We start from the raw sequence: 15756 nt of genomic DNA, 5'->3' as shown, positions 1-15756 counted from the left end.
CAACATCAAACATTAAGCGACGACACAAACGATACACATGGCGCTTATCTCCGCTAACACTTTTTTTATACCCTTTCAAAAAAGGTATATTAGATTTGGTCAGAAGTGTGCAACGCATAGAAGGAAGCATCGGACTTCTATATCATATAGCTTCCATAATAACGATTGATCGAAAACAGTGACTTATGTCAATAACTTCGTTATTTGCTATGCTTAGATTGTAGGCCGTTCTTTCGCAAACATTAAAATTTATAGATAAAACGTTTTTCCACTTTGACGGCTATAGGTAAGGAAAGAGTAGCAAACAACTTGTAAGGGTATACAAACATTGAAGCGGTCGAAATTGGCCCCGGCCCTCTGGTTATCCTTTAAATTATATTATTTTTATTACATATTTAGTCTTATTTATGAACTATTTTGTTGTTTTTTTATTTAATTTACTAGTGGATTGTAAATATTTTATAGCAAATTGATGTTTTATTTGTGGGATAAATGTTTGCCCATTAATCTCCTTTGCTGAGCACGTGCAATAACCCTCTTGGCTAGGCCTTATTCCAAACGACAATTCTAGTGGGTACAGACATTTGAATGATTTCCATCGATCACCGTGCTTTTTCATATCTTCATTATTTTCTCGAACTCTCGGCAAAATATAGATTATTTAATGCCCAATCGAATGAGCTACCGGGCTTTGCTTGATGCTGGCTGGGAGGGAAAACAACGATTTAGTGAGGGTATGTTTATATTTGTGCACTACAATTTTAAAGATGATTCCGACGAAGATGATATCAGTATGCCTTTTGTTGATTTACCAAATATTCGCCTGCCAAAGCACTATAGAAAAAAAAACACATCCGTATCTGAAGATGAGTCTTTAGAATGTCTAAACAAGTATCCGGCGCTAAAGGGCACATTCTTCAATTTAATACTCCATGACCGTCTTCAGCTCCAGTTGAACGATTGTTTAGATATGCCGGAATGGTCGACGGGAAAAGGCAATACCTATCCGATGGCCATTTCCAAGAACTCGTTATTTTAAAAGCAAATAACATATGTTAAAATAAAAATCATTTTTATAAACAAAATTATTTTATGTTACTATGAATTTTTTCGCTAAATTTTTCCTAGTTTTTCATAAATAATTTAAATGCTCGTAGTCCGAGAAAAGTGCCACTATTGACCAGTAAACATGCAGCTAAACGGATGAAGTTTGCACAGGAACACTCCAAATGGCCAGTGGAAAAGTGGAGGAATGTATTGTGGACAGACGAGAGCAAAATCGTCTTGTATGGAGGGACAGGATCTCGTACTTTCGTTCGGAGACCACCAAATATGGAGTACAGACCAATGTACACGAAAAAAACGGTGACGCACGGTGGTTCCAATATTATGATATGGGCGTGCTTTTCATATTATGGAGTAGGTTCGATTCATTGGATTAAGACGATCATGGATCAGTACGTCTACGTCGATATCCTGCAAAATGTAATGCTACCATATGCAGAGGATGATATGCCATTAGTTTGGGTCTTCCAGCAGGACAATGACACTAAACACACGAGCAAGAAAGCAAAAAAAGCGGTTTGCAGACAACACCATCAACGTCATGGAATGGCCTCCACAGTCCCCGGATCTCAATCCAATTGAAAATTTGTGGACTGATGTCAAAAACGCAGTTCACACCTGCAACCCAACATCAAACGAAGCACTTTGGAGGGTTGTAAAAGAAAGTTGGGAAAGAATTCCTATATCTAGATGCCAGGACTTAGTGGATTCCATGCCAAGGCGTTGTGCGGCCGTAATAGCCAATAAAGGATACTCAACGAAATATTAACAGATTCGTGAAATTTCATAGTTTTGAATTACAAGTATTTTTGTTTTACATTTTTGAGTTAATTTTTTGTTTTCGCCATTGTAAGTGGATAATGCTATTTTTGTTACCGACTTATTTTGACATAACATACATATGTGATAAGTGAATATATTTTGAAACACTCAAGAAATATGGAGTCCTTTCGTTTTAAAAATATGTAAATAGATCGATTAGTTAAATAAAATTATTTTAGGTTGAAAAAATCAGTTATTTGCTAAATTTTACAACTTTGAATTTCGCAACATCCTATGGTGCTATTATTTTCACCGCAGCTGTACATATGTACATAGCTGTCATACAAACAGGCGCATTTCATCGTGTGTTCCAGCCCAAGATTGTCGCCGTTCTTTCGCGAACATTCGAGTTTTCACATAAAACATTTTTTCCTTGACAGTACATACATACATACATATATATGTATGTATGTACATATATGTACATACATACATACATATGTATGTATGTATGTACTGTAAAAAATTTTTTGTAAAAAACATATCATACATATGTATGTTGTCATACATCAAAACAGACGCCGCTCATCGTGTGCTGTGTGCAGCCCAAGATTGTCGGCCGTTCTTTCGCGAACATTCGAGTTTTCACATAAAACACTTTTTTCTTGACAGTACATACATACATATACATATGTATGTATGTACCCTTCAGTACCAGATTGTCGCCGCCGACAATGTCGACGCATTGTCCGAGCGAACTACGTCGGCAGAGAAAAATTCTGCCGGCGTTTTTATACTGAGGCTAGCCGAGGGCACCCGAACGGAATAATTTCGTTTTTCGAAACTCAATCGGCTGCCGAAAAGAAATATTTTTCATTCGAGGCTGTGTTGTTGTTTTATATTTCTGTTCGAGTCGAGCGTTTTTCGGAGCACGCAGTGATAACACATATATTATATTAGTGTTTTCTGATTAATTTTAGATACAATTAAAGGTAAGTGCTATTTAATATGATGTTTAAAATACCAAATAGTGAATATTAATTTTGTTGGCAAAGTGCAATTGAATGCAAGTAAATAACTCTCACTCGAGAAAATGAGTAAAACATATGAGAACATAGAGTGAAAGAAAAACAAAAAATTGTGCCAACAAAATTAAATGCGAGTTCGACCCCGGGCCGTGCCAAAAGAATACTTTTTTTTATTTTGTATTAATTGAATTTTTTTTTCTTAAAATAAAAAAAAACAGCAACTGATTTGGATATAATTGACTTGAAAAACAGCATTACGTCGGGAAAGTCAAAAAAGGCATGTAAGTATACAACTGTTATATGAAAATCAAAAAAAAATGTAACACTTTTTTTATATTTACAGACATCTCAAATGGCTCTCTCTTATGATAGCCTAGTCGGTGGCTCAATGGTGACCTACTACAACTACAATTCTGTTGTGCTCGAGTTCGAACCCGGATATAGGTGGACTTTTTCCCCCTAGCAATACTGAAAGGTAGTTCCGTCGGGGATATAGTGGAAACGATTGTGGATAACGAATAACTCTCTCTTCTGAAGAGCCACAACCCGGATACGAAAAACCAAAATTTGAGCCTTAGAACCTATCTAAAGGTTTTACTCGGTAAGTAAGATTAATTGTTGAAAGCTAAAAAAGCGTTAGTTTTTGATATTACAATTCATTTCATTTCTAATAATATCTGCACTTTTCTATTCCAGAAGCAGTTCCCCGGGGCAGCCAGAATGGGCTTTAGAATGCGATGGCCTAAGTGAAAAATAAGGACAACAAGCCAAAAAGCAGAAAATTGAGCAGCAGCTGCCAAAATTATCTAAATAAAAAATAAATTAAAAAAAAATAAATGTATTTTTTTTTTTTTTTATGTAATTTATGTCCCTCTAGTCCCTAGGACAAACTATGGAAATTGTCCTTCTAGTCCCTATGACAAACTATCGATATTGTCCCTATCGTCCCTACGACAATCTATCTATTTTGTCCCTGTGGTCCCTACGACAACCTAGCGATATTGTCTCTCCAGTCGCCGGCGACCAGAGCGAAAAAATTTCACAGTACCGGCGACTGGAGGGACAAATGTCGCTCAATGGTCTTGTGCACGGGACGATTGGGCGACAATTGTCCCTCTTGTCACCGCGACTAGAGGGACAAAAGCGACAAAGCGGCGACACAATGCTTGTTTGTCCCGGCGTTCGGCAAGACATTTCGACATTTGTCTTGGCGACTGGAGCGACAACTGTCGCCGGGTTGTCGTTCCAGTCTTGAAAGCTAGGACATGCAATGTTAAATGTCGCCGCAATTTAAATGGGAGTGTCGCCGCTTTGTCCCAGGGGACAAGCGACATGTCCCGGGGATTCCCCGGGGACCGGTACTGAAGGGTATGTACGTATGTATACATATTTCCAAGGAAACACAAACTTCGGCAAGGTCGAAGTTGGCCCCAGCCCACTGGTTTTCAATTCATGACTTCTTTTTTCAAACGAGTGCTAAGATCTTCGGTAGCCGATTGTCTGGCGTTGACGACATTGGCTCGTTTGGGGGCTAATGTCCAACGAAAAGAGTTAGAATAAATAAAGCGAATGGAAAATCGAGTTGTAGTAGAAATGAATATAACAAAATTAATAGAATTTGAATTTCGTTGGTTGTTGTCTCTTTCTTCCTATATGTATATTCTATTCTAAAATAAAAAAAAAAACTAGTTGGTCACTCGAACTTTTGAAACCATCCCCGTCTCTTTCACTCATTCAATTCCTTCTCTAACATTGTGCGACTCGGTCCTATGCTAGTGCACTCAATCAATCCAACATCCACTCATTCTAACATGTTCGACCTCGCACTCGCACTCGAACTCACTCAACTCTTTCCGTTAATTCGAGTGTGTTTTTTGCTATTTAAGCAGAACGCTTATCCATACAGACATTCATTGGCGGACGGGTCTCACGTTTTCTCAGCCTTATTCGGTCAGTAAAGGAACTAAATTGATTTGAAAAAATAAAACCAAATTTATGAAGCATTTAAAGCGTTCATTTTTTTGGGGCAAAGATATTTGTCTCCTTTGAGCGTGTCCCGATTGCAAAAATAGAACAATTCAAATTCTTTTTTGTCCTACTAATGTTCTTTTTAGATATCACTTTTAAACAAAAATAAAATCATATCGGAAATATGTATATATGTACATACATTTGTATTGTCTCAGAAAGATGGTTTGCTAAGGAATCGCTTTAAATAATTTTTTGTTTTATTTTCCAAGGGGATTGTATTTAACGTTTTTACAAAATCTATGCGCGATCTTTATGTGCTAATGCTCTGTAAAGTTCTGTTTAATTACTAAGTGTTAGTTCCTGATAATGATACATTCTTAAATCGGAAGCATAAATAAATTGGGTACATGTCATAACGCCCACACATTTTTGTGTCATAAAGCCCATGGGCATAATGACACTTTTGGAGTGGACGTTAAGACACTATAAAAGGGCGCCCTCGGGTTGCCATATGGCGGATCAGCGCCTGAAATGAATTATAATTAACAGATTGAATTGGATTATGCAATAAACGAAATACTTACTCCGCGAGGCCGACTCAAATGACATCCTCACAATTTTTTTCGGTGGTTGCTGGTCGGCCATTCTTAAGTAAAAGATTTTATTAGTTTCTGATTAAAAAAAAGAATAATTTAGAAATTATGCAGCAAGGGCACAACTTCTAAACCGCCCTTGTACCGATTTGGTCACAAAATCGGACACAGAAAACTTTTTCGAAGTTGATGCCATTTCTAAATCGGTAAAATATATTCCTACACTGCTTCAGCTTATAGGCTCATTAAAAACTTTTTATCTGTGCAAATCTATTTCCCACAATAAATATTTTACCAAGCTGATCTGTGAAAGAAACTACCTGAAACAAATGGAACAAAAATTATCTGGCCTTCTATTGCTGCTGAGTGAATCCCTTTATTTTTAAACAACTCTCACTAAATTATTTTCTTCCTTTTCGTCCACAATAAAAGTATCTTTGGTCATTTTCCTATAAATTTGTGTTGGCTTTCGGACAAATCTCTTAAGAGTTTGAAAATAATTTTCGAAAGAGTATGAAATCGGATCACCGATTTGCCCGACTGTCTCTTTTAAGTGGAGTAAGCTGTGAACATTGTAGAAAACACTGCTTTCCCTAAAACAAAAGAAAAATTCTCAACAAATAGGTTTAAAATTCGCTGAGAGTTTTCACATTACTGTGTCTTCGCTTTTGGCAGCATAGCAACATGTAAGCACAGTGTAGCAATAAAAACTCGTAATACTGGTCACCATTCATTGTATGTTCAAAAGCTAAAATCCCAGTATACAACAAAAACTGTCTGTACTCAGTTGCCTTCCAATTCGAAAGCTCTACTAATGATTTCGGCTTCCTTGCAAACTTTTTTGGAATATATTTTCACATGTAAGGCTTCGGAAACTTGTTCTTGTCAGTTCTAGATATTTCACTGACAATTTTATTTGTATTTAATCTACTCAGAAATTTACGTATGACACCCAATTCCACAAGATGCATGCAGTCGAGGGGTACTTTGAGTATTAATAAAACACTCATTTTTTCGAAAGCAGACTGAATGTTTAAATACTCGGCGTGATGATGCGACGGATGCTCTCTATTGCGAAAGTCTTCATCTGAGATTAATTCAGCACTTTTAGTGCTAAACGTCAAAACAGAGTCAACTTTTCGTAACATTTGACACAACGGTGACTGGAGTTATGAGTAACAGTAACAAATGTTCTTGCAGGAGCATCGCACACAATGTTTAAGCAATTTTTCCTAATCTCGGACAACTCAAGTGTGAATTTGGACAAAAATTATTCGGAGTTAAATGGCTTATTGTGACCCATAAGTACTCCGATCGGCAAAACAGGACATTTATAAATATTATTTAAACGAATAAGTATGGACCACAGTTGCGCACGCACAAGGGAAGTCTGTCGACATCAATATCTATGCTTAATATATCGGGAAGTTTGGACAAAATATTTATTTAACTGCTTAGACAAGCCTACATATATGTATGTAAACAGCTGCCGCTTCCTATTCCAGTAATATCAGGCTTTTCGAAGCAGCTTCGTTTTGGCTAATGCTCTAAATACCAATTTTTCAATTGTGCATTTAAACTATAACCAGCGTTTGCTTGTGCTTGTACGCTACCTATCATGTCTCCCACTGTGGCCACAGTTTCTTCCTCCACTGACATAAATTCGCTGCCTTCCTGAAACTGATCTCTTTCTTGTATATTTCCAACAGTCCCTAATTCTAAAGACGCACTTCTTCGCGTCTCTTTTCCTCTTAACTAACCTAAGCATTTGCCTACTGCTTAAAACTTTTCCAAAATTATCCATTATTTGTAATTTAAATAGTTTTTGAGACGAAAATGGCTGTAGAAAAATTATACTTACATATATATAGAGATTATTACAATTACAGTTACAATGTTAGAAGAAATAATAATATTTTCAGTCAAATCATTTTAAGTCTCATAGATGAAAATTTTTGGGTTTAATATAATATTCTAAATTAAAGGTTTTTAAAGTCCATTTAATTCATGGACATGTCCCGCCCTCTACAGAGAAAGAAAGGGAAATTATAAAATAAAATAAGAAAATCTGTTTATGATCCAAAACACACTTTAAAGACCGTTAGGCACTAAAGTAAAAACATTATGATTTGGGGTGGAACCAAAAATTACTATGTGCCTTAAACAAAAACTTTATGCAGTGTTCCACTAAAGTCACCGTACTCTTTTTATATTTCCACAAATCACCAAGCAACTTGGCCAAATTTTTGTTAAATTTAAAAAACTTTGAAGAAGGCAAACAAAACAATGAATTTTCTCTAGATACTAAGTTTATGTCAGGAAAGCAATATAATTCAAAATCTGACCTTATAAAAGGCATTAAAGACGCTTGGTCGTTAATATCATTAAATTACATTGCAAAATTTTATGATTCGATGCCTAATCGAACTTTCGAAGTCAACAAAGAAAGACGGGAACACCCATTATTAATATCAAGATATCAAGATAGTTATAAACAAGAACAAAAGTCCTACATTTCACTGATTAACAAATTTTCAATATCCTCTTTTTTATGCTTTTTTCAAGAAAAATTATAATAAATTTATCTCATGACTTACAATATTCAAATTTGTCTAAAGAGAATTGACTAAATTATATTGTAAGAAAAATTTCAGTCAATTAGTCCAAAAGGTTTGGAAAATATGCACAATAAAGTAGACATAATGCCAGAATAAAGAGAGAATTCGTAAGCCGAAAATTCTGAAAGTGAGTAAAATTCGGAATTGTGCTTTCATAAAGAACTTGTATAAGGAACGTTTTGTGTTTGTGCAAACTTATGTATATATAGTTTATTAATAGATAATTGTACAGTAGAAATCTGGGATATGTAGTAGTTGTAGTTATAGTAGTAGAAGTAGAAGTCCAGTAGTAGAAGTCCCTCGTAGTTGTAGCAGGGAAGTCCGATGTTGTTCCGAAGCAATTAGTAGAACGACTGAGAGAAGTGCAGCTGTTAACAGACCTTTTAACAGTCCGACGATAACAGCTTCTTAGAGATGGGTCACATACATAACAGAACGTAAGACCAGTTTTGACAGTTTCGCTGCAGTTTTCATTTGGTCGTCGAACTTTTTGCAGAAAAATTTATAAAGCTGATCCATTCTCGTGCATTGATACTACAATTCTTGATAACGATTTGGACAACATGTTTCCAATTTTCAATGATGCGTTGATTGCGACTATGCGATTTTTGGGACTTTGCAATTCTAAATGATTTTGCTCCCGATTATCTGGTGGTCCTATTATAGGGCTTACCTTCAGGTTTGGAAAATCCCTATGCGTTGATATAAGGTTTATTTTCAAATTCTCGTTGCTTTCAGGACTGAATGAATGTGTTTCTCAATTCTCAATGAAGCCAGTTAATCAGTTTAATCTAGAACAGTAACAATAAGACATAAAGGGAGCCATCAAATTTGTCCAAAACGGAGCAAATACAATATATATGTATGTATGTGGGACTGGGTTCTAATTCCATTTATTACATATATGGTAATGGGTTTTATTTTACAATTAGACTATTATTGGGTTTTAGTAACTATAAAAATTATTAAAATGATAAATGCTTCGTCTATAGGGTTTAATTGAGAGCGTCGTTTCTTATTCGTATTTACACGTCTTTAATAATTCTTAACTCTTCTTTTATACGTCGTATCACTGTTGGCTCGTCTTTTAAAGTGTTTTTCGGCGCCGCATAGTGGAGCCTTTTGTCATTTTACTTTGCAAAAATCATAGCATCTAAACCGATAAAGCAATTTCTAAAATTTATTGTGTTTATAATCTGAAAAGTATTCTATATCGATTGCATATTTAATTTTTGCCAAAAGCGATCATAAAAACATAGAATTTGGTGACGCTATCCGGGCAGAGGCCCTACTACGCGTCGTTGCCACATCGTCGTTGTGTGGGTCGCTTGCCACATCGTCGTTAAACAGCTGTTCTGAGATGGTCCGGCCATTCGGCGTTACCAACCCAACCACATCCGGCCGTCCTGTCGATATCATCATCATCAAAGTCTGCTGACCATGGCTTAATAAGGTCAGCACACTTTGACGTATTCTTGGACCATCTAAGCTTCCCATATTTCGTACATCATACGCATTGTGTTGCTTAACTTTAGCAACTTGGTATGTCTTAGTCTTCAATGTTTGGCTGATCAACTGATCATCGTCTTTGGTTCGCATTCGGCTAGGATATGGTATACATTTTTTTAAATACCAACTTAAACCCAAAAAACTTTGTTTAGGTGTCTAAGGAATTTAGAATTTAGAAACGGTTTCTACTTTTTCGGTTGTCGGATACCACATCTGATTTTCAATAACAAATCCTAAGAATTGAAACATCCCAAGCGAATTTAGAAGCCCAAAAGGTACCTTTTTAAATTGATATTGGCCACTATGCGTCACAAACGATGTGTACATTTTAAATTAAATTATAGTTTATCCCCTCTCAATTTGTTCGTCCACTATTTTTGTTTCTTGAAACGGTTATCCGCCCGGACGCGAAAATATTGGGGTTTCGGCATTTAATGTTATGTTCATCTCGATTTGGGTTGATATTGTTTTGATAACTTCAACTTTCATTATACAAAGAGAGCCATTAAGTTCGTCAAAATCGGAGCAAATACAATATATGTATGCACCATGCAACAAATGTTTCGTTGCAGCCGATCCGTGTATCCTCATTGGCTGCTGCATGGATCAGCCGTCCCTTGTATTCCGTCACGGCACAGCGGTTGGGCTCGTATTAGGCCAGCGTCCAAAAATGCTTATAGTATTAAATAGTAAATAAAAAAAACCCAAAAATCAGTTTACTTTGTGCATCACTTGAGTGCGGTTGTCTAAGAGCGAACCTAGCAATCGTTTTCTTTTCTTTTTTTTTTTCTTTACTCCACAATTCGCGTACAAAAACCCACAAAATTAAGAGACGAAAATTTACAACAGGCGTTGCAACTGCAACTGCATCTGCCGGTCCAAAGATCCCTATAACCTTGAAAAACTTTCAACGAGAGCAGCAGAGCTCCCAACGCTCCAATTTTTTTCTTCCGCTGCAAGTGCAAGAAGATGAAGACTTCAACATTGCCGAAGAAATCGAGACTAACCCGCAAACGGCTCCCTCCAAGCCTACACCTATTACTTTGCTTAAGCAAAACGCAGCATTTGTACACGACCTTCTGGCTAAATGCAAGATCACGGATTACATCATCAAAACTTTTTCCATTAGCATAAAAATCTTTGTCCCAACCATGGAGCACTTCAATAATATTTTCAGCAAATTAAAGGAATCTAACTGTGAGTTTTACACATACGATTCAAAAAGCTCAAAACCATGTAAGGCGGTACTGTCTGGACTAGAGAAGCTTCCAAACGAAACAGTGAAAACAATGTTGCTCAACCTGGGTCTACAATGCACCGATATCAAACCGGTAGAAAAAACAACAAGAGTAAGCTACTGCTTTACATCGTTCACTTCGTCAATAAGAGCATTACCCTACAACTGCGGGGAGTACAAATCTAAGTCCCCCAACAAACTGACGGCTCCCAAAACTGCGAAGTAAAAACATAGTGTGCCCATTGTGCTGTACCGCATCCAACGGCATCGTGTAAAGACAACGCCGATATTAAGTGCGCTAACTGTAAAGGCGCCCACCGCTCCACCGACCCCTCCTGCCACTGCTATCAATCTTATCGGAACTTGCTTTCGAAACGCTCTCCACAACGAAGAAATACGACGAACCATGGCATCACCCCAGCATCTTTCACGAACAGCCTTTAACACGAACTCTTTCCACGCTTTGACTCCCAACACAAATGCCCAACAGATGATCTATTCGAGCTTCAGTAATTCAGTGACCAACAATGCCTCTCCACCGAACATTCAGACAAACGGGTCTAATTTGTTTTCCATGGAAGAGTTTACCACCCTTCTAGCAGAAATGATCTCAAAGCTGAGCAGCTGATCTAATAAAGGTGACCAGTTTAAGGTCTTAACACAACTTGCAATTAAATATGTGTACTCCAGTAAATAATTCCACAAACAGAATAAATATCATGGCATGGAATGCTTGTGCCCTAGGACAAAAACGAACGGAACTAATTAAGTTCCTAGAAGATAATAATATTCACGTAACTCTTATTAACGAAACTTGGTTTCCTCAAACTGATCGTTTTGATTTACAAAACTATAACATATACATATGTGATAGGACTGGAAGTAAAGGCGGCGGAGTCGCTGTTATAGTCAGCAAGAATGTGAGGCATAAACAGATCTCCAATATGAACACACATCTCATTGAAAACGTGGACATCAAATTACTTTAAGCACTAACAAATATCTAAACTTGTTTGCCGTGTACTTTCCTGGCAACACAGCTAAATGCATACCCAGAACCTGTAACTCAACAGGAGATTCTAGTCATATGAAACAAATGTATAAAAGCACCCTTAACAAATTCTCACAGCTAGATATCAAATATGTTGCCTTTGGCAACCTAAACTCACGACATATAAACTGGAACTGTGCTCGAGCCAACAGCTGGGGAAACATTCTCAACGAGCTTAAAACCTTAGGCAAACTTCACATTCTCTATCCAAATGACCCTACCTACATTCCGTCGTGCCATAAAAATAAGACCTCCACCCTCGACCTTTGCTTAACTAATACTCCTAATCGTTTTAGTAATCTAGTCGCTCAAAAAAACCTTTCTTCTGATCACCTTCCGGTGGTTGTAAAATACTCGGAAAACGTGGAACTCCGTGAGAAAACGCTTCCAATCTTTAGCAAATCAATTTGGGCGTTATTTCAGAAACTAGTCAATGATTCGCTGACCATTGCAAGCATCGATTGTTCACAAATCTCAAACGGTACCATCGACTCCATGGTCGATTCCTTTACCAACCTCATTAATCTCGCCTTCATAAGATCTACTCCTCACAAATGTGTTGAAGATGTAAAGCTCAAACTTCCCGAGCACATAACTAATCTCTTCAAAATTAGAAACATGAATAAAAGACGATGGATCCGTACTCGGTTACCCTTTTTAAAAGCACGTTATAATCACATATGCCACTCTATCCGAAAAGAACTTTTTATATCTCTCTCTGTTTTAGGGCCAATCCTCTTTAATGTTTATACACACGACATACATAAACCTCCAAACTGTGAGCTATCCATATTTGCAGATGACTCAGCCGTCTATTGTGCTAATGCCCAGTATGCTGTCATTAAGTTTTCTCTTCAAACAGCACTCAACATACTAAAATCCTACTACCACAAATGGAAAATAAAAGTCAATTCAATCAAAACCAACGCTATATTCTTCACCAAAAAAAGAAAACCCTGTTTTCTCCCCAATGACTCTTTAAATATTTGCATTCCCCGATTCAATGGGTAGATTCAGTACGCTACTTGGGAATTACGTTTGATAAATAGCTCACATTCAAAATCCATATTGGACTTACAATTAACAGATGACCATTGTTTGCCGATTATTTCAGACTGTCATGGTTAATGCCGATGCCCAGAACACTTTAACCTCACGAACTGTGGCCAATATGTTTTAGGCAAAATATTCTGCAACCCATCGTAAGAGTTCTATTTGAAATGATATGCAAGCAACCGGCCGATGACCACATTACTGAATCGGATGGCAATAGTTATGCGGAAGCTGCCAGTCAAGCTCTCGATGAAATAGCCATGAGTGTGTCGGGTGACCGACTTTTGCCACTCCTGTTTCAGTTAATGGAGCCGGCTCTTCAAAGCTCGGACAATCAGCTCCGTCGGGCAGCCTATAACTGCATGGGAACCATCTCTGAGGGCTGCACGGAGATAATATGCAAACAGTTCTTGGGGATAATGTTGAATGTCACTAAAACGGGCACAGAAGATTCGGATTTGTACGTTCGCAGTGCAGCTTTTTTCGCGCTGGGTCAGTTCTCGGAGAATTTGCAGCCTGAAATATTGACCATGCTTTTGGGATATCTTCGACAATTGATTGTGGATATGAAAACAGAAACGCTACCGGTAACCAAACACGTGGACCAGTTGTTTTATGCCTTAGAGAAATGTTGCGAATCCTTGGGTGAGAATATTGTCCAACATTTGCCCTTGCTTATGGACTGTGTGTTTAAATCCTTGAGTTCTCCACATACGCGTTCATTGAGGTCCTATTGCTTATCGGTTCTTGCTTATGTTTCCGATGCGGGCGATCGACTTATAATTCCGTATTTTGGACGAATTGTCGGTGTGATGCAGGGCTATTTGGTCAAAGACTGTGATAAGGAAATCGCTAATTTACGTATTATAGCAATTAATACATGGGCATCTTTTGTTCGAGCTATGGGCAAAGAAGTTTTCATGCCGTTTTGCAACGAATCGATGGGCTATTGCCTGCTGATGTTATCGGATGGTCCAGATGATCCAGAAGTGCGTTATTCTATTTATAATCTTCTCGGGGCCCTTTCCAATATTTTTCGGGACAATATGGCCCCATATCTACCGAAGATAATGGATCGCATTGTTCTATCTGTTATATCACCTTGCGATGCTGATTGGTCCACAGACAATGAATCAGGAGATTCAACTGACGATGACGACTAATTGTATGGTATAGTAGAAAACGAGTACATGACTGAAAAGGAAGAGGCTATTAATGCTCTAAAGGAATTTTCAATAACCACGGGCATTGCTTTTGCTCCTTATCTACAGGCGGTCTTTCAGAATGTCTATAAAGTGATTGATCATCCGATAGCATCAGTGCGTAAGGCATGTGTTGAAAGTCTCTGTAAATTTCTGATGGCTTTCCATCGTCTGGGCAATAGTGCAGCTGTCGCAGAATGCTCGAAGATTTTAGTGCGCAAGTTCTATCAGATGATAATTAACGATGAAAACCGAACTGTTGTTATTCATGTCCTGGATGAGATAATTGAACTCATTAGGGATATTGAAGCAGCCGCAATACCCTCACAGGAGTGTGTCAAGCTTCTCTTTAAGGCTACCCGTAAATTGTTGATGCAGACTACAAAATGTCAAAACTGTGAAGGACTAATCGACTAATCGACAATCTAGACGGGGTGGAGGGCTGTAGACTAGATGAGCAGCTTTTGGATTATGCTTGTAACTTATTTGCGGACTTCTGATATGCTACCGAACCGGCACAATTTGCCGTGTATTATGACAAAGGTCTATGCATACTGTCTAAAATGCTGAAATCGGCCATAGACAATAATTCTGGTGGACGGAGAACTTTAATATACGAAACCTTGGCTGATGGCATCAAGCACCTGAGCTCTCAAGTGGTGAACTATTTCGATGCCCTATACAATGTCTTCCTAAATGGTGCAAATGATACAGAGGTCAAGTGTCGCGAGCAATGCTATTATGGCCTAGGCGAGCTTCTATTTCATGGAGAAAAGAAATCTCCAGCAGCTTGGCCTGAGGTTGTCCAATGCATTTCCAATGCCATGTCAAAGGAAACGGAACCAAGTGCGAAAGATCGCATTTGCAGTGCTCTATCCCGTCTTTTGGTGAGCAATCCAACGGACTTTCAATTCGAAGAGATTCTATCAGCCCTATTAGATCTCTTGCCATTGCGTAAAGAATTTGTCGATTATGGAGCAGTTGTACAGGCTCTCCAATTTGCCTATGCGGAGCCACGTGGTCGTACATTGAACTTTGTTGATCGGATCTTCGGATCAACTGTTCAAATTCTTTACAGTCAGACCATGCCGGAATCAGGGTCTTACGAGAGTGCTGTGAAACTTTTTCAACAAATTTCAAAGGAAACTCCTGATATTTTGAATTCTTTACGTACGGCTAATCCCAAAGTTTACGCTTTTGTAATGTCTTTGTAAGCTAAGAAGTCTGTCTGATTTCTTAGCCCCAAAATTTTGTTATGTACCTTTCAATTTTGTCATTTTGCCTAACTGATGTTTAATCACTGTTCGAAATTGAAAGTAACGAAAAATTATTATTTTATCCCAAAAGTACATATGTATGTCTTTGTGTTGCTATAATTAGTGAGTTGAATATGTTTTGGCCATTAAACCTTTTTGGCGAAACCTTTAGCTGTGCTTAACCTCTTCATCTGGGTCGTCGCATACTTCAGATACAGAAAGTCAACAAGTCAACCAACTGAGTTGAGTCATGTGGCAAACAGAGTGAAAGCATCTCGTTTTCATTACATTTAAAATGCTGTCAGCACCTAACCTGACATGACTTTGCCGTCGCCTTCTTGGCCTTCCATCCCCCACCACCATCAACGTGGCCAAAGGTTGAGACATAGATGCGGGCTCTCAAATGTCTTC

General features: G+C 37.9%; 2 protein-coding genes across 2 annotated transcripts; both read left to right on the top strand.

Annotated features, from left to right (window-relative positions):
- The first annotated feature begins 13054 nt into the window (after positions 1-13054).
- Positions 13055-14050, top strand: LOC137572502 (importin-4-like). Its single transcript, XM_068284252.1, has one exon. The coding sequence runs from the start codon at positions 13055-13057 to the stop codon at positions 14048-14050; it is 996 nt and encodes a 331-aa protein (XP_068140353.1).
- A 602-nt stretch (positions 14051-14652) lies between these two features.
- Positions 14653-15303, top strand: LOC137572501 (importin-4-like). The gene has a single exon (XM_068284251.1). The coding sequence runs from the start codon at positions 14653-14655 to the stop codon at positions 15301-15303; it is 651 nt and encodes a 216-aa protein (XP_068140352.1).
- Positions 15304-15756: the final 453 nt, after the last annotated feature.

The sequence above is a fragment of the Drosophila tropicalis genome, unplaced genomic scaffold (genome assembly GCF_018151085.1).
Source record: "Drosophila tropicalis isolate 14030-0801.00 unplaced genomic scaffold, ASM1815108v1 contig_35, whole genome shotgun sequence".
Taxonomy (NCBI): domain Eukaryota; kingdom Metazoa; phylum Arthropoda; class Insecta; order Diptera; family Drosophilidae; genus Drosophila; species Drosophila tropicalis.
The sequence above is the reverse complement of the archived record's forward strand: the minus strand, read 5'-3'. Positions and strand labels throughout refer to the sequence as shown.

Coding starts and splice junctions, on each gene's coding strand:
- LOC137572502 (XM_068284252.1), top strand. CDS start 13,055: ATGATATGCAAGCAACCGGCCGATGACCACATTACTGAATCGGATGGC.
- LOC137572501 (XM_068284251.1), top strand. CDS start 14,653: ATGCTGAAATCGGCCATAGACAATAATTCTGGTGGACGGAGAACTTTA.